The 23821-nt window shown below is 49.3% G+C and overlaps 1 protein-coding gene across 1 annotated transcript in view; it reads right to left on the reverse strand.

The window, feature by feature from the left end:
• Window positions 1-23821, reverse strand: part of syt10 (synaptotagmin X) — an 85591-nt gene that overhangs the window by 15165 nt on the left and 46605 nt on the right. Inside the window, exons 3-6 of the mRNA XM_078567681.1 lie at window positions 12755-13328; window positions 11497-11617; window positions 9534-9705; window positions 7557-7686 (exon numbers count right to left, since the gene is read on the reverse strand). Coding sequence (XP_078423807.1) covers window positions 7557-7686; window positions 9534-9705; window positions 11497-11617; window positions 12755-13328 — 997 coding nt within the window. The remainder of the gene's footprint in view (window positions 1-7556; window positions 7687-9533; window positions 9706-11496; window positions 11618-12754; window positions 13329-23821) is intronic.

Genomic DNA, 23821 nt, shown 5'->3' on the forward strand with positions numbered 1-23821 from the left:
ATCTGCGCCTTGCCTACCCCTGAGAACCCATCACCCCCTCACTGACCGAGAATCTATCCACCCCCTGGCCTTAAAAATATTCAAAAACTCTGCTTCTGCCGCCTTTTCAGGGAGAGAGTTCCAAAGGCTCATGGCCCTGGAGAGAAAAAATTTCGCCTCGTCTCTGTTATCAATGGGTGACCCGTTATTTTTAAACAGTGACCCCCCCCCACCCCCCACCGAGTTCTAGATTCTCCCACAAGAGGGCCAGTATTTTGCATCCAATTAAGGCCCGCCCTGCGCGGAGGGCTGAGTGCTGCCTGTGCGGGCGGAGGGAGAGTCTGTTCCAGCACCCCTTCACCGCATGCGCACGAAAGAGCGCTTCCATCTCCCTGAGGCATGGCGCTGCCTCAGGGAGGCTGAAGCGCTTTTTAAAGAAAAATATAAGGACGGTAATTTAATTTAATGAAACACGTCCCCCTCACACGACTGTGTCACATGAGATGGGGCACGTTTTTATTTTTAAAATAATGTTTTTTATATAATCAGGATTAGCTTTACAAAACCTCATCCCGCTCGTGGATGAGGTTTCCTAAAAAAACACGTCCCCCTCACACGACTGTGTCACATGAGATGGGGCACGTTTTTATTTTTAAAATAATGTTTTTTATATAATCAGGATTAGCTTTACAAAACCTCATCCCGCTCGTGGATGAGGTTTCCTAAAAAAAACGTCATTTTCGCCTGCCCGCCAACTTTAAGGTTGGACAGGCAGCGTAAATTTGAAGTTAATTAGTTTGTTAACGGCCTTAATAAGCCTTTCAATTGTTGGCAGACGCGCAGCCGACTCCAGCACGCACCCGCCGAACGAAATATCGTGAGACAGCGCAATGACGTCAGGACGCGCGCCCAACGTCATCGCGCGTCAGTTAACGTTCCACCATGTCGGGCACGTGCCAGCACTCTGAATGTAAAATTCTGCCTGAGGAAACATCCTCTCCACATCCACTCTGTCAAGTCCCCTCAGGATCTTATAAGTTTCAATCAAATTGCTTCTTCCTCTTCTAAACTCCAGTGGATACAAGCCTAGCCTGTGCAACCTTTCCTCATAAAACAACCCACCCATTCCAGGTATCAGTCTGGTAAACCTTCTCTGAACTGCTTCCAACTCATTTACACCCTTCCTTAAATAAGGTGACCAATACTGTACACAGTACTCCAGATGTGGTCATAAGAACATAAGAAATAGGAACAGGAGTAGACCATTCAACCCCTCGAGCCTGCTCCGCCATTCAATAAGATCGTGGCTGATCTTCTTGTGTTTTGATTTCCACATTCCCATCTAACCCTGATAACCTCTGATTCACTTTCCTAACAAGAATCTATCTACCTCTGCCTTAAAAATATTTAATGGCCCCACCTCCACCGCCTTCTGAGGCAGAGAGTTCCAAAGTCGCACAACCCTCTGAGGGAAAAAATTTCTCCTCATCTCTGTCCTAAAAGGGCGACCCCTAATTTTAAAACAATGCCCCCCTAGTTCTGGACTCACCCACAAGAGGAAACATCCTTTCGGTGTCCACCTTGTTAAGGCCGTTCAGGGTCTTATATATTTCAATCAAGTCACCCCTCACTCTTCTAAACTCCAGTGGAAACAAGACCAATCTGTCCAACCTTTCCTCATAAGACAACCCACTCTCACCAGTGCCCTGTAGAACTGAAGCATAACTTCCATACCTTTCTATTCAATTCCCCTCACAATAAATTATAACATACTATTAGCTTTCCTAAATGCTTGCAGTACCTGCATAATAGTCTTTTGCGATTCATGCACTAAGGCACCCAGATCCCTCTGCAGCTCAGAGCTCTGCAATCTCTCACCATTTAGATAATATGCCTTTCTTTTATTCTTCCTGCCAAAATGGACAATTTCACATTTTCCCACATTATACTCCATTTGCCAGGTCTTTGCCCACTCACTTTCTATATCTTTTTGTAGCCTCCTTCTATCCTCTTCACAAATTACTTTCCTACCTATCTTTGTGTCAAAAAGCAGGCCATCCACAGTACTGCCTTTTCTACACTGAGTGCTGTCTTGGGTTGCATTTGAGTGCTTCAGTTGGAGTTTGGTGAGTGAAGGAGTTTGATGAAGGGGGAAGGAGCTGATCCATTCATTTTCTACCTTTCCTCAAAAAGAAGAGCAATGGCCTTGGTAAGTAGAATTTGGTGAGTATTTGCACTGTCCTTAATATTTTCTAAGCTAGAGGGAGTAATTTAAGGGTAAGTTGTAATAGGGTAGCTCAGTCCCGTGAAATGCTCCTCCTGTGCGATGTGGGAAGTCAGGGACACTTCCAGTGTCCAGGGCAACTACACGTGCAGGAAGTGTCTCCAGCTGAAGCTACTTGAAATCCACGGTTCGGGTCTGGACCAGTGGCTGGAGTCACTGTGGAGCATCCACAGGGCTGAGATCTTCATGGGTAGCATGTACAGTGAGGTGGTCACCCTGCAGGTAAAGAGTGCACAGGCAGAAAGGGATTGGGTAGCTGCCAGACAGAGTAAAAGCACTAGGCAGGTAGTGTAGGAATCCCCTGGGTCCATCTCTCCCTCCAACAGGCTTTCTGTTTTGGATACTGCTGGGGGAGATGGTTTCTCAGGGGAATGCAGCAAGAGCCAAGTCTGTGGCACCACAAGTGGATCAGCTGCATAGTGGGGGAAGGAAAAAGAGTGGGAGAGCAATAGTGATGGGGGATTCTATTGTAAGACGAACAGGTAGACGTTTCTGAGGCTGCAGATGTGTCTCCAGGATGGTATGTGGTCTCCCTGGTGCCAGGGTCAAGGATGTCACTGAGTGGCCGCAGGACATTCTGAAGGGGGAGGGTGAACAGCCAGAGGTCGTGGTCAATATTGGTACCAACGACATAAGTAAAAAGAGGGATGAGGCCCTGCAAGCAGAATATAGGGAGCTAGGAAGTAAGTTAAAAAGCAGGAACTCAAAAGGTAGTAATCTCAGGATTACTCCCAATGCCACGTGCTAACGAGATCAGGAATAGGAGAATAGACCAGATGAATACGTGGCTGGAGGGATGGTGCAGGAGGGAGAGATTTAGATTCCTGAGACATTGGGATCAATTCTGGGGAGGATGGGGCTTGCACAAGCTGGATGGGGAGGGGTTGCACCTCAGCAGGACCAGGACCAATATCCTCGCAGGGGTATTTGCTAGTACTGTGGGGGAGGGTTTAAACTAGAGTGGCAGGTGGATGGGAATCTGAGCAGGGGGCACAAGAGAGTGAAACAAAGATCGGAATGAAAGACAACAGAGTAAAAAGCAGAAGTGGAAGACAGAGGAAACAAGGGCTGACAACAAATAGGGCCATAGTACAAAACAAAGAGTATAAGTATTAAAAAGACAAGTCTAAAGGTACTGTATCTGAATGCATGGAGCATTCGCAATAAGGTAGATGAATTAACAGCACAAATAGCTGTAAACGGATACGATATGATCACGATTATAGAGACATGGCTGCAGGGTGACCAAGGCTGGGAACGGAATATCCAAGACAAAAAATAAAAAATACCTGGAGAAACTCAGCAGGTCTGGCAGCATCGGCGGAGAAGAACACAGTTGACATTTCGAGTCCTCATGACCCTTCAACAGAACTGAGTAAAATTAGGAGAGGGGTGAAATATAAGCTGGTTTAAGCGGGGGAGGGGGGGAGAGAGAAAGAGAGGGGGGGGCTGGTGGTTGTTGGGACAAGCAAATATTCAAGGGTACTCGAAATTTAGGATCGACAGGCAAAAAGGGAAAGGAGGTGGGGTGCTGTTTTTAGTTAAGGATGAAATCAATGCGATAGAGAGAGAGGATATTGGCTCAGAAAATTGAGGTGTAGAATCAGCCTGGGTGGAGCTAAGAAGCAACAAGGGGAGGAAAACATTAGTAGGAGTTGTCAATAGGTCTCCAAACAGTAGTGATAAGGTAGGGGACAGTGTTAAACAGGGAATTAGAAATGCATGTAACAAGGGTGCTACAGTAATCATGGGTGACTTTAATCTACATATGACTGGGCAAACCAAATCAGCAATAATACTGTGGTAGATGAATTCCTGGAGTGTGCACAAGGTGGTTTTTTAGACTAGTCCATCGAGGAACCAACCAGAGAACAGGCGACACTAGATTTGGTTTTGTGCAATGAGAAGCAGTTAATTAATAATCTTGTTGTGCCGGGTCCTTTAGGGAACAGTGACCATAACATGATAGAATTCCTCATTAGGATGGAAAGTGAAGTAGTCCGATCTGAAACTAGGGTCCTAAATCTTAACAAAGGAAACTACGAAGGTATGAGGGGTGAGTTGGCTAAGATAGATTGGGGAACTTCATTAAAAGGCATGATGGTGGATAGACAACGGCTAATATTTAAGGAATGAATGCATGCATTGCGACAGTTATACATTCCTTTCAGGTGCAGAAACACAATAGGAAAAGCAGCCCAATCATGGCTAACAAAAGAAATTAAGAATAGTATTAGATCCAAAGAGGAGTCATATAAAGTTACTGGAAAAAGCAGCAAACCTGAGGATTGGAATTCAGCAAAAGAGGACCTAGAGATTGATTAAGACGGGAAAAATAGAGAATGATAAAGTGCCACGTCAAAGGTTATTCAAGAAAATAAAAGCTCATGGTATGGGGGTAACATATTGGCATGGATAAAAGATTGGCTGGCTAATAGGAAGCAGAGAGTAGGCATAAATGGGTCTTTTTCAGGTTGGCAAGATGTAATGAGTGGTGTGTCACAGGGATCAATGCTTTGGTGATGGCTGTCTAATGTCAATGGTCCCATTGTGCGATAGCCCTCATGTAAAAACAGAAAATGCTGCAAAAAACTCCACAGGTCTGGCAGCATCGGTGGAGAGAAAAACAGAGTTAGCGTTTCGAGTCCTGATGACTCTTCAGGGCTTAGAGGAAGAGTTCCAAAGAAGAGTCGTACGGACTCGAAACATCCCTCCCTCTCCACAGATGCTGCCAGGCCTGCTGAGTATTTCTAGCATTTTCCGTTTTTATTTCAGATTTCCGGCATCTGCAGTATTTTGCTTTTATTTTAATGGCTGTGGCCCTGTCCTGACTTCCAGGGCTGGATTTTGGTGCACTCACCATGAGGAGTTCTGTGGCAGGGAGGGCATATCATTGGGTGGGACGTGAGCGGGTGGGGACCCTGCCATCTTCTTGCCTCCTCCCCTGATTTAGTCTGCAGTGGGGAAGCTCGCGGACTGCCCTCCCATCCTGCCACTAGTTGAGCCCCTGTGAGGAGCAATTAACATCCAATTAAGGGCCACTCCCCGTCGCCGCTGGTATTAACCCAGCATCAGGCAAGCCTGTCTGGAAAGGAGGGGAGGGTGTTGGTGGAGTCCCTCGATCAAAGGCGCTCAGCGCCTGATCAAGGGATCCAGCATCAGGAGCACCAGCCCCCTGACCTTGCTGCTGACCTCCCGCAACCCGTGAAACCCCCTCCCACCATCCGGCCAGGGTCACTCTGCGATTATGAGCCTCTGGCGGGTGCCATTCCAGCGGCAGCCACCGCCTACCAAGTGGCGCTGCTGAGCAAAAGGGGGTCCCAGCCTCCAGTTGGCCAGCAGCTCTCAGTAGGCGGGGCTGCCCCACCGCCAGGCTCCTGATCTCGGGTAAGACTCGCTGGTGGCCTGTTAGTTGCCCGATTGGCTCATCATTCGGCGGGCTTTCCGCAAAGGAGGCAGTGTGGGTCTCGTAAAGCTCCAGTGTTATAACCTTATTGAGTGAGAGCCCTCGAGGAATGGTGATTTTCACAACTAACCCAGCAGTATTAAAAGCCTCTGGCAAAATGTCAATATTGATAACTAGAGCTCGTTTTTTAAAATGTTGTCACCCAGTGACAGCAAACCCAGGTAGTGTGAACCCAGTCACACGCTGAATAAAGTCCTTTAGTCTGGATCATGTACCTCAACCAGAAGAGCAAAATCCTACTGTTTGTGTAGATACTGGTTGGCAGTTTCCACACTCACCATCCCCCTGGCCTCTGTGATTGAGATGGTCAATGTCTGTCGGGGATTTATCACAGGTGGAGTGGATCATTTCCCTCACATTGCACTTGGTGATTTTTGTACCTAATATTGAAATTAGGTATCTCAGCCTCCCATTCTCTGTAGAAGATAATGTTAATCCTACCATCACCAGCTTGCACACCGACTAGGTCTCACCCTCTATCTATGCACTGGGAGTGATTTTAACCTAACTTACCAAGTGGGAAACCTCTGGGATTGGGTGGAAACTGGGAACATAGGAACAGGAGTTGGCCATTTGGCCCTTCAAGCCTGCCCCGTCATTCAATAAGATCATGGTTGATCAGCTTGTGGTCTCAGCTCCACTTTCCTGTCTGTCCCCCATAACCCTTGACCCCTTTGCCTAACAAAGATCTGTCTAACTCTGCCACTACTTACTGGGGAAGAGAATTCCGCACACCAATGACCCTTTGGCAAATAAAGTTTCTCCTCATGTCTGTCTTAAAAGGGAGTCCTCTTATTTTTAAACTGTGTCTCCTAGTTTTAGTCTCCACCACAAGAGGAAACATCCTCTGGATATCCAGCCTATCAAGTCCCCTCAGAGTCTAATATTTCAATAAGATCACCTCTCATTCTTCTAAACTCCAATGGGTACAGGCCCAACCTGTTCAACCTTTCTTCATAAAACAACCCCTTCATCCTAGGAATGAGTCCAGTGAACCTTCTCTGAACTGCTTCTAATGCAATTATACCTTTATTTAAATAAGGAGACCAACACTGTACATAGCACTCCAGATGTGGCCTCACCGAGGCCCTGTACAGCTGTAGGAAAACCTCCCTATTTTTATATTCCATTCCTCTTGCAATAAATGCCAACATTCCATTTGCCTTCCTAATCACGCGCTGTACCCGCATGCTAATTTTATGTGATTTAAAGTGGATCACCAGTTCCCACTCCAGAACTTGAGCACAAAAATCCAGGCTGACCCTCCTCCACCACCCCCCCAGTGCCAGTCCTGAGGGAGTGCTGCGCTGTCAGAGGTGTTGTTCTTTAGATGAGACATCAAATCGAGCCCCCACCTGCTCTGTCAAGGGGGTCCCATGGCACTGTTTTGAAGAGCAGCAGGGGAGATCTCCCCGGTGTCCTGGCCAATATTGATCCCTCAGTCAACGTCACAAAAACAGATTAACAGCTCATTATCACGTTGCAGTTTGTGGGATCTTGCTGTGCACAAATTGGCTGCCACATTTCCTACATTACAATAGTGATAACCCTTCAAGACTTCAAGAAGTACTTTCATTGGCTGTAAAGCACTTTGGGACATCTTGATCATGAAAGGCGCTATATAAATGCAAGCCTTTCCTTCTTTCATTGATACCCTGCCCAATATTGCTCTCCAATGATTTAAACAGAATAATATCAGTCGAGGTACACCCAATCCCATCATTTCCCATTGGGGTGGTGAGGGGGAGGTCACATTAATGCTGCCCTCTGTCTAACCAATGAAGAATTATCCCAAGACCCATGAAAGCTTCCAAATGCCAGTGTTACCTCTGCCAGTGGATGCCAATGGGCAATGGGTTTCCGAGGGTATGCCAACATTTCATTCCAGTGATCTCGTCCAAGCCCTTCCGCATCTTGTCCTACTCGAGAAACCCCAATAACTTCATTGTGACCAACGCTGCAGGTGAGGAAAAGAAACTTTTTGTTACAGAGCAGGAATGTAACAGTGAGGTCAAAGACAGAAGCCATGCAATGTGAGGACAGAATTCACAGCGCAGAGAAAAAAAATATATATCCTTCTTAAATTCGTATATTTTTGAGTATTGTTGAAAAGAGAGACATGTTGATGAAGCTTTTCATCTTGCACACATCAGGACAAATGCAAGAATGCCAAATGTCAAACAACCACAACAATTGATACTGCAGGAGAAAAGGGTGCTGATGGCTTTGCAAGTTGTCTCTGATTGGCCGAGGCATCGCCATGGAGAAATCAATGGGGAACTATTGGCTCCCCAAACCCCTGGGTAATTCAAAGAAGCCACAAAGCTCGGACACATTCCTTTTGTCTTTTAGTCCCTGCATATGAATGTACGTCGCTTCTCGCAAGTGTAAATGAGCCATGTTTTGAGCTGGATTGATTATCTTAAATTGGTTGTTAGTGTAGTTATTAGCACACTCAGGATTGTTCAGCAAGCGCCGCCCAATCACAGAATCACACCTATCGGCCGACGTTTTTTTTTGGTTTTGCAAGCGCGAGCTAATTGTGTACGGTCTATACTCTGCCTGTTCCAAAGGAACATGCTGTTTGATTTGGTCAGCCAATCACTGGAACATACAGCCTATGCACCTGGCAACACACTGGCACTGAAATTCATACACAATGTTGCTCGATTGTGTGGTAAACAGAAAGCCTTTTATGACTGCATCCTATTAGTGGAAAATAGCGCTTACAAAGCCAAGGTATTGTAGCAGCATGAAATAACCCGCCTAACCTTTTGTTAACATTTTCTCCTGTAGTATAAATTATTGTGATCATTTGAAATTTGGCATTCATGCATTTGTCCTGATGAGTGCAAGATGAAAAGCTTTGGCAACATGTCTCTCTTTTCCGCAATATTCAAGTTCTGTTCCAGCTGGAACAGGGATCGAACTCCATGCTGTTTGCACCAATCTGATCCACACCAGCCATCCAGCCAACTGAGCCAACCAGCCCCACAAGGAGTCCGAGTTTCTGTGGCAACATCCACTTTTACATGGGTGTTATGGTCTGGAGCCATGGGTAGTGATGGTAGAGGCTCCAATTCCTTTCCATCACATTCCCTCTCTTACCACCTGCCATTGGTGTGTGTTGGAAGGATTTGCAGGTTGATACTCAACCTGTCTGGCAACAATATGAACACACTCCCCTTTGACCATCAAGTCCTGGAGTGGGACTTGAACCTAGAGCTTCTGGCTCAAAGGCAGGGGCACTACCCACTGCACCAAATGACATGATTTTTGGTCAATCGTGTGTCCATTAGACCTCAAATGAACACTTGCACCAGTGTTGCTCACGCCTCTGTAAAACATCGTGCTGTTGACCACTGGTGGTGAGAAGCTGGGCTCACCCTGTCTAAAGTTTTCTCCTGGTTGGAGGAGAGAAGGGTTAGTGTTCAAAATACAGGGACCCTGACATTCTCCACCTGGACCAGTACATTTCCCCCAACAACGTGTAGCCACCTTCAGGGGAGATAGTCTTCGATCTTCTCAAACCAATTGGGGACCTTCACCAACCCCAGGAACTTTGGTGGGATCAGCACCAGAGGCCCAGGTAAAGGAACGTCCTGAGACTATAGGTGATTAACACCCGCTACTGCAGGTTTTCCAAACTCCAAAATATTTGTCTCCTTAAACAGAAACAATCCCTATCATGTTATTTCCTGGCGCCCATCCAGGCATTCATCTGTTGCAGGTTGTTAAATTTTGGTGAATTTGGTCTATTTAAGCATCAGGAAAAATGGCAAAACAGCCAGAAGAGAAACTTACCGATCGTAGTCCATTACTGTAATTGAGAGGCTGACCTGTTCCATACTCTCTGGGGGGATATCAAAGATGATGGCCTCATTGTAAATAGGGTTGAGAGTGTTCTTCTTCGTGGTGGTTTTCCGCTTTTTCAATCTTCGTCCTTCGCAAATTAAAGACACTTTAACGTACGGGTCTGAAAGATGAACGGGGATTTTTTACTGCGGAGAGCAGCTCACCTCCAGACTGCCCCAAAGATCACTCTACCGTCTACAAGTCACAAGTAACCTTCACTTGTCTGGACTTTCATCCTTGTTTTCAAATCCCATCATGGCCTCCCCCCACTCCCTATCTCAGTAATCTCCAACCTCACAACCCTCTGAGATCTCTGCCCACATCTAATTCTGGCCCCCTAGAGTATCCCTCAGTATTTTATCATTCCACCACTGGCCGCCATAGCTTCGACTGCCTGGGGCCTAAGCTCTGGAATTCCCACCCTGAACCTCTCTGCCTCTCTAGCTCACTTTCCTCCTTTAAGACACTCCTTAAAATCTACCTCATTGACCGAACTTTTGGCCATCTGTCCTAATACGTGCCTCAGTGCCAGATTTTGCTGAATAACACCTTGGAGTGTTTTTGTACACTAAAGGCGCTATATAAATACAAACTTTTGGATGAGTGCAGCTCCAACAACATTCATGTAATCTGTTTGATTGGCACCCTTCTTCTTTAGTTCTCTGCCTGAAGGTGGGTCTGACCCACAGTGCCATGACCTCCACCATGGGTACAGTAGGCAGGCACGTCCCAAACCCAGCCCAGCTGGAACAGGGATCGAACTCCATGCTGTTGGCACCAATCTGATCCACACCAGCCATCCAGCCAACTGAGCCAACCAGCCCCACTAGGAGTCCATGTTCCTGTGGCAACATCCACTTTTACAAGGGTGTTATGGTCTGGAGCCATGGGTAGTGATGGTAGAGGCTCCAATTCCTTTCCATCACATTCCCTCTCTTACCGCCTGCCATTGGTGTGTGTTGGAAGGATTTGCAGGTTGATACTCAACCTGTTTGGCAACAATATGAACGCACCCCCCTTTGACCATCAAGTCCTGGAGTGGGACTTGGACCCGGAGCTTCTGGCTCAAAGGCAGGGGCACTACCCACTGCACCAAAAGACCTCCGATTGGCACCCTATCCACTAGCTTAAACAGTTATTCCGTCCACCACTTGTGCGTCCTGTCTACGGGGTGTACTGTCCACAGGATGCACAGCAGCAACTTGCCAAGGCTTCTTCAGCAGGAATTCCCAAACCCGCGACCTCCACCATTGTGAAGGTCAAGAGCAGCAGGAGCCTGGGAACACCAGCACTGGCAAATTCCCTTCCAAGTGACACAAAAATCTGACTTGGAACTATATCGCCGTTCCTTTACTGTCACTGGGTCAAAATCCTGGAACTCTTTTCCTCACAGCATTGTGGGTGTACCTACACCACGTGGACTGCAGTGGCTGAAGAAGGTGACTCACCAGCACCTTCTAATGGTATTTAGGAGATGAATAATAAATGTTGGCCTTGCCAGTGATGCACAGGACTCAAAAATTAATTTAGCAAAAAGCAAAGATCTTTAGTGCCCATTGACAATTTACAAACCCATCCGCGTGACCAATGATCTGGAACTCGCTGCCTGTGAGGATGGTGGAAACAGATGCAATCAACGATGTTAACAGGAAACTGGATAGACACTTGAGGGAAATAAACTTGCGGGGCTACGGAGACAGAGTGGGGAATGGGACTAACTAGATTGGCTCTACAGAGACACAACATGGATTCGATGGGCTGAATGGCCTAATGACTCTATGGCTCAATATCATTTCTATCAGGTCACTTTTTCCCGCCATTCACCTTTGCAACGCTCCCTGAATTAATTTGTTTTATTCCAAAAGGTTTCTCCCCATCCCTGCCAGGAGTTCTGTTTCTTTGATAGTCGTACCAGAGAATCCTGTAATGTCCATGGCTTTAAGGTTCCTGCACTTAATGACGGTCAGTGTCATTCGACCAGCTGTTGGAAGGTAGCAAAGAGAAAACATAATCTCCCCTAAATCCACGCTCTCCTAGGAGAAGAGGAAAAAAGAATTAAAGCTACACTTTTGACATCTCCAAGTTGTTGACCATTCAGAGGCAGTAACCTCAATCGATGATTTGAAACTGTAAAAGCAAATAAAAGCAAAATACTATAGATGTTGGAGATCTGAAATAAAAACAGAAAGTGCTGGAAATGCTTAACAGGTCTGGCAGCATCTGTGGAGAGAGAAACAGAATTAACGTTACAAGTCAAATGTGACTCTTCCTCAGGACCCTTCCATTCCGGAGAAGATTCCACTCGAAACGTTAACTCTGTTTCTCTGCCCACAGATGCCGCCTGACCTGCTGGGGTTTTCCAGCACTTTCTGTTTCCCTTATAACCTACCTCTTTGACCGAGCTTTGGGTCACTTGTCCTAATATCTCCTTTTGTGATTCGCTCCTGCACAGTGCCTCGAGATCTTTTACAACGTTAACGGAATAAATCAGCATTTATATCCTGCCTTAGGATGTCCACTGTTCACAGTCAGTGAGTTGTTTCTGAAGTCTTGGTTCTGTGATTTTGTAGCCAAACCAGGCAGCCAACATGAATAAGGCAAGTTCCCATGGAGGGGTTTGGCTGTGCTGGTTGAGGGAGTGATGTTGGCTTGGACACATGGAATGTTCTATATACAGCTAAGCAGGCAGCTGGGTCTGTTGTTTAACATCTTGCTGCAAAAATGGGAGGGGTAAAATTGCAGCAAAACCGTGCAATAGAAGATCAGCATTCCCCATTCAAACTCTAAACTTGGACGATAGCAAATCAGCATCCCCCTTTCAAACCCTAAACTTGGACGATAGCCAATCAGCATCCCCCTTTCAAACTCTAAACTTGGACAATAGCGAATCAGCATCCCCTTTTCATGCCCGAATTTTTTTTATCATTTAAGTCAGTTCAACACTGTTTGGTTGCTTATCACCCAATTGGCAAAACAGTTAAGTATCAATTTCAATGCCACCCTTGCATCATGGAGCATTGCAACTTCAGCCGAGATTATGCGATAAATTTCTGGAGTGGGACTTGGACCCACAGCCTTCAAACTAAGAAACAGGCGTACTACCAACATGGACACCTGAGAACATCGCAAAGGCTGATGGGGTTTCCATTACTGGCAACAATCATACTCACTGTTTGGACACAAATGATGTCTCTCCAGATTGTGTCTTCCTTGGGAAGGTCCAACAACTCGAACAGGTTGTCCACGATTACCTCTCCAATCATGTCATGTCTAGAAAATCGATCAAAGTCAAAAACACTGAAATGCAGCTTCCTGTTGTTGAGATGGTCCAATGCCACCGGAAACTGAAACGTTTCATTAAAGATGGGATTGAGTGTCTTTCTGTGAACTCGAGTCTGGAATTTCTTCTTCCGGTCTGGAAGCAGGTAAATTTTAACATAAGGGTCTGAGGTTCCAGAAAAGTCTTTTGCTGGCAAGTCCAAGGATTTGAGAATTGTTACAATCAAGTGTTCATTCTCATAGTCATACTTAAGAGTAAGGTTTAACTTTCCACTGGTTTTTAAATCCTCTTTGTCACCATCCTGTGAATCGACTGACTTCTGCTTGTAGAGCTCTGGTTTAATCCGTCCAATGCTAGTGGTTGTCTCTCCTTTCTGTAAACTGTCTCTCTGTAAACTGTCCATGCTGAAATCAACACTTGAAACATGCATTTGTCTTGGCAAGTGCCTTCTAAAGGAGTTATGCCTGCAAAAGAAAAATGGGCCACTCCCTTATGAATCAATCTTAATACCATGTACTGTTACTACTTTGGACTCAAGTTAGATCAAAGGTGCATCAGATGCAATTTTTACACGAGGTTTAGCATCCCCTTCTCCCCAGCAGACAGCAAAGATCTGATATCAAAACTTCACACTTTAAGCGTAGCTCTCATAAGCTTAAATTCCATCAATACTCTTAAGAAAGGCAGACTTGCGGTTGGAGCATTTTTCATGACCTTAGGACATTCCAAAGTGCTCTTCAGCCAATGAAGTACTTTTGAAGTGTATACATTGCTGTCACGTAGGAAACGTGGCAGTTAATTTGAGCACAGAAAGCTCCCACAAACAGCAATGTGATAATTACCAGATGATCTATTTTTGTGATGTAGATTGAGGGCTGAATATTGGCCAGGACACTGGGGAGAAGTCCCCTGCTCTTCATCAAAAGAGTGGGATCGACCTAAGATAGGCCTCGGTTTAGCACCTCCAACGTTCCCGCGGTGCAACACTGGAACGTCAACCTAGATGTTTGTGCTCAAATCCCTGGAGTCAGATTCGAACCCACGACCTTCTGACTTAGAGGTGAAAGTGCTACCATTAAAGGACAGCCAGTTGTCAATTGACAAAAATTGGCTGAACATAGGAAGATCCATCTTAGTCATCTTCCACCGTCCTGGTAGTCTCCGTGATAAAGCAAAAATTGAGTTATTGGCCAATCACAGTAATCAATCTCTATCAATGAGTCTACAACAGAGCCAGGCAGAAGGTGAGGGAAACTGTCAGTGGTGGGGAGACTTGGGAATCATCGGTCCAAACTGAACTGTTCCTCCTAAACACACTCCTCTCACCACAGGTCACACCTTTCATTACATATCGCCAGTGTTCCAGAATGTAAAAACTGGGAAGAAATCTCTCAAATTATACTTGAATGAATTAGCATTTTCTGTTTCTGCCCACTCCCAAGGGAACCTGTTCCATAAACGGAGTGCTCGCTCAGTGAAATGTGGGCCTCAGTTTTGATAGAGGGTGTGTTTGGTGAGCAGACAGCCCGAGTTCAGATATCCCGGATACTGCAGAGTTTTATTGACACAGTGTGTGTATATTTTTTGTTAAGAATACTGTACCCGCCTGGAGATCAGTCTGATTGACAGGCTTGGCTCCCAGTCAGTCATTGTGGACTCTGGAGGAGGCTGTAGGAACACATAGGGAGGCTGTGGGAACAGGTAGGGAGACTGTGAGAACAGGTAGGGAGGATGCGGGAACAGGTAGGGAGGATGCGGGAACAGGTAGGGAGACTGTGTGAACAGGCAGGGAGGCTGTGGGAACAGGCAGGGAGGCTGTGGGAACAGGTAGGGAGGATGCGGGAACAGGTAGGGAGGCTGTGGGAACAGGCAGGGAGGCTGTGGGAACAGGCAGGGAGGCTGCGGGAACAGGCAGGGAGGCTGCGGGAACAGGCAGGGAGACTTTGGGAACAGGCAGGGAGACTGCGGGAACAGGCAGGGAGATTTTGGGAACAGGCAGGGAGGCTGTGGGAACAGGCAGAGAGACTGCGGGAACAGGCAGGGAGATTTTTGGAACAGGCAGGGAGGCTGTGGGAACAGGTAGGGAGTCTGTGGGAACAGGCAGGGAGGCTGCGTGAACAGGCAGGGAGACTGCGGGAACAGGCAGGGAGACTGCGGGAACAGGCAGGGAGGCTGCGGGAACAGGCAGGGAGGCTGTGGGAACAGGCAGAGAGGCTGCGGGAACAGGCAGAGAGACTGCGGGAACAGGCAGGGAGATTTTGGGAACAGGCAGAGAGACTGCGGGAACAGGCAGGGAGATTTTGGGAACAGGCAGGGAGACTGTGGGAACAGGCAGGGAGATTTTTGGAACAGGCAGGGAGGCTGTGGGAACAGGTAGGGAGTCTGTGGGAACAGGCAGGGAGGCTGCGTGAACAGGCAGAGAGACTGCGGGAACAGGCAGGGAGATTTTTGGAACAGGCAGGGAGGCTGTGGGAACAGGTAGGGAGTCTGTGGGAACAGGCAGGGAGGCTGCGGGAACAGGCAGGGAGACTGCGGGAACAGGCAGGGAGACTGCGGGAACAGGCAGGGAGGCTGCGGGAACAGGCAGGGAGGCTGTGGGAACAGGCAGAGAGGCTGCGGGAACAGGCAGAGAGACTGCGGGAACAGGCAGGGAGATTTTGGGAACAGGCAGAGAGACTGCGGGAACAGGCAGGGAGATTTTGGGAACAGGCAGGGAGACTGTGGGAACAGGCAGGGAGACTGTGGGAACAGGCAGGGAGGCTGCGGGAACAGGCAGGGAAACTGTGGGAACAGGCAGGCAGGCTGTGTGAACAGGCAGGGAGGCTGCGGGAACAGGCAGGGAGACTGTGGGAACAGGTAAGGAGGCTGTGGGAACAGGTAGGGAGGCTGTGGGAACAGGTAGGGAGGCTGTGGGAACAGGCAGGGAGGCTGTGTGAACAGGCAGGGAGGCTGTGTGAACAGGCAGGGAGGCTGTGGGAACAGGTAGGGAGGCTGTGGGAACAGGCAGGGAGGCTGTGTGAACAGGCAGGGAGGCTGTGGGAACAGGCAGGGAGACTGGGAACAGGCAGAGAGGCTGCGGGAACAGGCAGGGAGGCTGTGGGAACAGGTAGGGAGGCTGTGGGAACAGGTAGGGAGGCTGTGGGAACAGGCAGGGAGGCTGTGGGAACTGGCAGGGAGACTTTGGGAACAGGCAGGGAGGCCGTGGGAACAGGCAGGGAGACTGTGGGAACAGGCAGAGAGGCTACGGGAACAGGCAGGGAGACTGGGAACAGGCAGGGAGGCTGCGGGAACAGGCAGGGAGACTGTGGGAACCGGCAGGGAGGCTGCGGGAACAGGCAGGGAGACTGTGGGAACAGGCAGGGAGGCTGCGGGAACAGGTAGGGAGACTGTGGGAACAGGCTGGGAGGCTGCAGGAACAGGCAGGGAGACTGTGGGAACAGGCAGGGAGGCTGTGGGAACAGGCAGGGAGGCTGCGGGAACAGGCAGGGAGGCTGCGGGAACAGACAGGGAGGCTGCGGGAACAGGCAGGGAGGCTGGGGGAACAGGCAGGGAGGCTGCGGGAACAGGCAAGGAGGCTGCGGGAACAGGCAGGGAGTCTGCGGGAACAGGCAGAGAGGCTACGGGAACAGGCAAGGAGGCTGCGGGAACAGGCAGGGAGGCTGCGGGAACAGGCAGGGAGGCTGCGGGAACAGGCAGAGAGGCTGCGGGAACAGGCAAGGAGGCTGCGGGAACAGGCAGGGAGGCTGCGGGAACAGGCAGGGAGGCTGCGGGAACAGGCAGAGAGGCTGCGGGAACAGGCAAGGAGGCTGCGGGAACAGGCAGGGAGGCTGCGGGAACAGGCAGGGAGGCTGCGGGAACAGGCAGGGAGGCTGCGGGAACAGGCAGGGAGGCTGTGGGAACAGGCAGGGAGGCTGAGGGAACAGGTAGGGAGGCTGTGGGAACAGGCAGGGAGGCTGAGGGAACAGGTAGGGGGGCTGTGGGAACAGGCAGGGAGGCTGAGGGAACAGGTAGGGAGGCTGTGGGAACAGGCAGGGAGGCTGAGGGAACAGGTAGGGGGGCCTCAGCTGCTAATGGCGTCTCAGGATGGGAGGGGTCTTTCTATGGGGGAAGGCCTGACTGGGGGAAGATCTCTTGGCTGCTCCTCTTGGCCCACAAGGAGTGCTGTGAAGGCACTTACCTCCTCTCTAATGCTGTCCTCGACTCCCTACAGCTGTCTAGTTACCTGAAGTCTGGAAATCGTGGCTGGTCACTGCCCAAACTGCAAAGCAGGTTAAAACCAGCCTGGTTAAAATATTTCAATTGCCCGCTTGCCTTATGGGATCGGAGTGGTCACCTAGCCCTTGTGCTGTCTCCAATAATTCCTGAAGTGGGCGGGTTGGGGTCGATTTTAACATCTCCCCCAGCCCCAACCCGCCTGTTTTGTGAGTTAAGATCCAGCTCTTTGTTTCTGCATGTTAGTTTTGAAATCTTGCCCTCCCAGTACTCTCTGGATCACCAGTTCCAGACTCGTTGAAACAGCTCGTTGTAGCGAACATTATCCCTTCCCTTTCACTTTTCCAAAGACCCAACGAGAAGCACTTTAAGGAGCTTCTGCACACGAGGCGATACAGTTTAACGCTGTCTCTTTGAAAAGTGGAATACACGCTGTAATATCATTAACGCTTAGCTGGTTTAACATTCTCGTTTCACAGAATAATAATAATGTGACTGCTCCATTACACAGCTCATTCAGGAAATAGACGGACAATTTAATTGATTCATTACTGGCTTTATCACCATCAGTAGTAGCTCGCTTCTTATGCTGACATTAAATTTATGTAGGAAATTAGGTGCGCAAACTCTGTCTTCATCCATATTGACATTAAAAATGAATGACCATTTTACCGTACAAATTATTGAACTATCGGAATGGCTGGAGAAAGGGAGATATTCAGTCGGAGTTTGAATAGCTGCTTTATAAAATACAGGCCCATTCCGTGGCTCAGAGCGGGAGTGGAGATCATAGGGTCACAGGGCAGGATTTTCCCTTTGTTGGGCGGGCACAGGAGCGGCCGCAAAACAGGCCCTGGCCGCGATTTCACTCCGGCTGGCCAATTAACGGGCAGCCAGCCGGAAAGGCCCAGCGCTGCCCGGGGGTGGGGGGCGAGGGGGGTGAGCACGGAATCTGTACATGCCCGGGGAGGCAGGGGGGTGGGAAACGTGCACTGACAGCTCACTGAGGGCACAGAGCTGCGATATAAACGATACAAACACGTACCCCCACACGTGACCCAGTCACACGAAGAGGGACACGTACAAAACCAAGCGGAAAATTTATTTTTCTCTTTGCGTTTTTTTTACTCACCCTCGGAAGACTCTTCCCGCCTGCGGAGGAGATTTCGTAGAAAGTCCAGAGGCCGCCCGGGCTTGTTCGCCTGCCCACCACCCGAGCGGTTGAGGGGGGGGCAGCGAAAAATACAACTTGATTAATCGCTTAAGGGCCTTAAACAGGCCTCTTAGTTGTTGGCGGCCATGCTGCTGACTCTCGTGCCCACGGGCCTGTCAAAAGATCGTGAGAGGGAGCGATGACGTCAGGGCGCTTGCCCGACATCATAGTGCGTGATTTTACACCCGATTAGGTTGCTGGCGCATGCCCACCTGAGGAACGTAAAATCCTGCCCATGGAACAATACAGCACAGGAGGTCACCCTTCAGCCCATCGTGGCTGTGCTAGCTCTTGGGGGAAGACCGTGGCTGTAACACTGTACATCCATTCACAATGGGATTGAGGATTGTTTCCTGTCTGGGCTGTGTAAGTGGAGCAGCCAGTTAGCAATGCACTGCACGATTGGAATGTTAACCCGGCAAAGTGTTCACGCTGTTACACAGTGTATTCCACCTTCCAAAGGGATGGAACTTCATTCACAGGAGCTCCCCTACAGGCACTCCCTTTAGGTCCATGGCCATTTAGAAAAGTGAAGGGGATAAGATCACATTGACCACGAATTGCTCGTTCGAAGAGCCAGAACAGGTACGATGGGCTGAATGGCCTCTTTTTGTGCTGTGACAAGCCTGTGATTCTGTGATGTCGACTCTCAAGGATCCATTCTGAACCTACACTGGGAATGGAGTGAGGACTTTTATAGGGTCCATTTTGTACCCAGACCGGGAGTAAATGTGGAGATCAGGGAAGTGTGGAGCAAAAATAAAGTGAGAGATGTTAATTTTCACAGAGGCTTGGGAGAACCAGGTAATAAAGGCAAAATATCTAGAATGTATTCTGGATGTGCACTTGGACAATTTTCAAGAAACAAAATGTTTTAGAACCAACAAATCATGCCTACGATATTGTTGTATGATTCCAATACGATTCCGGAACTATATGTTCATGTGTATGTACGCGTAGGTCTCCACAGTGCTACATCGCTCACTACTGCAGCACAGCCTGTGAATCAAACCAACAATGTACCTGCCCCCAGCACATGGTATAATCTGAGAAATACATTTAATGAATCTCCAGCACTTGAGTTTAAAATTGTGATTATTTCAAACTTCTGAGGACCACAAGTCATAACAGTGACCATAATATGAATGAATATGATTGAATTAACAACACCTAATGTTAAACTTGTATAAAACACTAGTTCAGCCTCAGCTGGAGTATTGTGTCCAGTTCTGGGCACTGCAATTTAGGATGGATGTGAAGGCATTGGAGAGAGTGCTCGAAAGATTCAGGAGAATGGTTCCAGGGATCAGGAACTGTAGTTACGTAGATAGATTGGAGAAGTTGGGGCTGCTCTCCTAGGAGAAGAGAAAGTTGAGAGGAGGTCTGGTAGAGGTGTTCAAAATCATGAGGGATCTGGACAGAGCAGATAGGGAGAAACTGTTCCCATTGGTGGAAAGATCGAGAACTAGAGGGCACAGATTAAAGGTAATTGGCAAAACAAGCAATGGCGACATGAGGAAAAACTTTTTCACGCAGTGAGTGGTTCGGGTCTGGAATGCACTGCCCGAGAGTGTGGGGGAGGCAGGTTCAACCGAGGCATCCAAAGAGGGAATTGATTATTATCTGAAAAGGTAGAATGTGCAGGGTTACGGGGAGAAAGTGGAGGAATGGCACTAAGTGAATTGCTCACTTGGAGGGCCAGAAAAGATACGATGGGCGGAATGGCCTCCTTCTATGCTGTAACAATTCTGAAATTTGACATTAGGTTTGAGAGGTAGAATTACAAACCAAGGTTTTAAATTAAATAAGACAAATTTCAAAGGGATGAGGAACATTATTAAACTATGAATGGAGAAACCTACAGATAAACAATGGGAAATATTCAGATATATTTGGAAACCAGAGCACACCTCCCAAAGGCAAAATTGTATAGTTAACCGAAGATGGTTAACAAACGACATAACAGACAGCAAATTTAAACATAATTCCTTCAACCTTTAACACTGTAGCTTTAATGATCATATTCTCTCAAGGTTCATTTATATATTGACGGTATGGGGCAGAATTGTTCATTTATATATTGATGGTATGGGGCAGAATTGTTCGCTGAGTGGGCGGGCGCGTGCCCGACCCGCTTGAGCATAAAAGTTCGCGTGATGATGTTGGGCGAGCGTCCCAATGTCACTGAGCACTCGCGCAATATTTCGCTCGGAGGGCGTGTGCGAGAGTCGGAGCTGCGCCCGCCATTAATTAACAGGTCAGTTCAGGCCCTTGACAACCCAATTGGTGGCGATTTAACGCTGCCCATGTGATTTTTCACACGTTGCATGGGCAAAATGGGCAGGCGGGCAGGCCACAATCTGCGAAACCTCATCCACAGGCGGGATAAGAAGGGTCAGCAACATTGTCAATGTGAGTAATGAGGAGTTTTGGAGATAACTTGCTGCTGGTGGCTTATTGACACTTGGCAGCTTAATCTCTGATTGAGGCTTCATTCTTAGCATTTCCAAACTTCGTTCCAGGACTCATTGGTGTCTTCCAGGCCCCCTGAGGATTCAGACCATGTGGACCCGTCTAGGAATCAGACAGCCTTCCCTTACCCTGGGAATGGGGATTGTGCTCTCCACAGGTGGCACTTCCTCTATGGAGGAAGAGAGGGGCAGAAGGGAGAGGAGGCCGGGTGTCCCAATGCAGCTTCCAGGGGAGGGACCTGTGGGAGGAGAGGCGCAGGCACAAGGTGCGCAGGGCCAGCAGGGAGTCCAAGGCGGAAGGGGACACAGAAAATGCCACTATCCCGCTGCCAGGGTTTACAGGCGGCGATGCAGCTACCTCAATATGTCTGAGGTGCAAGGCCAAAGGAGGCTCCATCTCTCAAGGAAACTGTGATCTCCAGTTGTCAGATGATCGGCCCTGAGATCAGCTCCGACTGTATGGGTGGACACCCCATGCCAGTGGCTCTGAAGGTCACTGTGGCCCTCAACTTCTATGTCTCCGGCTCTTTCCAGGGCTCAGTGGGGGAATCTGTGTGGAGTCTCCCAATCAGCTGTCCATAGTCACGTCAAGCTGGTGACAGAAGCTCTGTTCAGGTGGGTACTGACCTTTATTCTTTACCGTACGGACGAGGCCAGCCAGGCTGAGCGAGCCAGAGGCTTTGCAGCGATTACTGGCTTCCCCCATGTCCAGGGTGCTATAGACTGCACACATGTGGCCATCAAGGCACCAGCGGGTGAGTCCGGTGCCTTCGTCAACAGGAAGGGATTTCACTCCATGAAAGTGCAGATAGTGTGTGATCACAGGATGCAGGTTCTGCAAGTCTGTGCAAGGTACCCAGGCAGCTCACATGACACTTACATCCTCAGACACTCCCAGGTGCCGAGGCTCTTCAGTGCTCCAGCCCGGCTGGATGGATGGCTGCTGGGTGACAAGGGCTATCCACTGAAAAGGTGGCTCATGACACCTCTCAACCACCCAAGAACAGAGGCCGAGCAGCAGCACAATAGGAACCATGGCTCCACAAGGGCAGTGATGGAGAGAACCATCAGTCTTATCAAGATGCTCTTCCGATGCCTGGACTGTTCAGGGGGCTGCACTCCAATACCCCCCAGAGTGGGTGTCACTGAGAGGGGTTGCAGGCTGCACTCTCCACAATCTGGCACTGGCAAGGGGGAACCCACTGGAGGAAGAGGATGTTGACTCAGCTGCACAGGCCCCAGAGGATGAGTCCAGTAGTGAGTATGAAGAGGAGCACGGTGAGGAGAACACTGAGGGTGTGGAGGCAGACCTCGGTACCTCCAGGGAGGCAGGGACGCCAGGGACACATTGATCCAACGCTCCTTCAGCTAGGCTGCCAAATAAGAATTCCCACCTCATGTCAGGGCTGCCGCCTCCATCTTGGATCCCAGAAAGGACCCTTTCCTTGGCCCCCAAGATACACCCAGTGCCTGTGCAATAAGGTTTCAGGACATCCACGTCCAGCATTACATACTGGCCTACCCAGCACCTACACAATAAATGAAGCTTACTCAGGCCAATCAAATGTTATTTTATGTTGGAGCTCACATACTCTCGAACAGAAAGAAACCGGTGTTGGTAGTTACACCATTAAAAAAAAAGCTAAATGGAGGAACAAAAGATCGCCCATGACCAGTCCCTCTTGTGCTTAAGGTGCTTTAAACTTACATTTACAGGTGCTACGTCTGGGTTCTCCCCCCTCACTGGCACCAGCATTGGAGACAGCTGCTGACTCTGCTGTCTTGTTGGCCTTGATGACCTTGGCGGGCGTCCTCTGGCCAGTGGAGCCTGTGCTGGCCCCGCCTGGGAGGGAACGGCCAGTGCCACCGCTGGTATCTCCCCAGTCACCGCAGCCTCATCAGATGCCACGGTCACTGGGAGAGGGGCGGAGGAGTTGCTGCCGTCATCCAGAGCGCCCTGAGAGGAGCCCACAGAGACAACAGGCAGCTCGTGCGCCAACATGAGGTCACCCTGGACCTCCCTGCTCACCACTGATGGACGGGCACCTAGCTGGGATACTGGGTGCCCCATCCATCTCCCACATGGAGATTGACCATCTGAGGCCAGTACCGGTGTGAGGGCTGCAGGTCTGAGCGCAACCTCAGGAACCTCTGATTCTGTTCCTCTCCATGAGAGTCACCACTCTCTCCATAGAGGAGGCATTGCGCTCGGCCATGAGGGTCAACATAGTGTTCGTCTCCGCAGGGACTCCTCCACAACGGAGACCATGGTACGCATTCCCTCATGGATCTCCGCCAGATCCTCCCGCACACCCCGCTGGACTTCCAGCATCTGCTGCCTAATGGACGACTCCAGAAAGCCATCATCAGCCTTCGACTGAGAATTGTCCTGGTCCCCAGCCGTCCTCTGATTGCCGGCGCCCTGGGCACTCTCTGCCTCCGCCTGCACCTCATGCGAGTGTGAAGTGCCCTAGATAATAGCCACCAAGCTAATGTCTGCCGGAGTGCTGGTACCTGCGCTGGTGCCTGCTTCAGAGAATGGGTACGCTGCAGGTATGTGGGGTGTATGATGGTCCTCCGGGGTCAGGGGTGACCCTTCAGGGTCCTCAGTGTGAACGCCTGCTGGTGAACCTAAAAGAGAGAAGGACATGTCATTAGTTAAAGGCATCCTGGTGAGACAATGGAGATCTGCATCATGGTGCCCTCGTCTTCCAATGATCAATGAGGTCTCCAGGTTCGAGGTTCAGGTCAATGAAGAGGCTGCACTAGAATGGCTGCACAATCTGAAACTCTCACCTCGGTACACTGCGCTCTTACCTTTGTCTGACACCCCAGCCTGGCCATAGCCAGTTGACCGAGGTGCATGACGCCTCTCGAGCTCCAAGGCCTCCTGCTCGTACCGGGAGAGGATGAGGAAGTGTGGGGGTCCCTCTCCAGTCCGCGACCTCTCAATATTGTTATGGGATGTCTTCTCCTGAAAGGACAGAGGAGCATTGATGAGTCCACTCTCTACCTGCAGCACCATTGCAGCCTGGCCAACCCCAGCTGAGGAACACCTCGC

This window comes from Cetorhinus maximus, chromosome 22, assembly GCF_964194155.1.
Source record: "Cetorhinus maximus chromosome 22, sCetMax3.hap1.1, whole genome shotgun sequence".
Taxonomy (NCBI): Eukaryota; Metazoa; Chordata; class Chondrichthyes; order Lamniformes; family Cetorhinidae; genus Cetorhinus; species Cetorhinus maximus.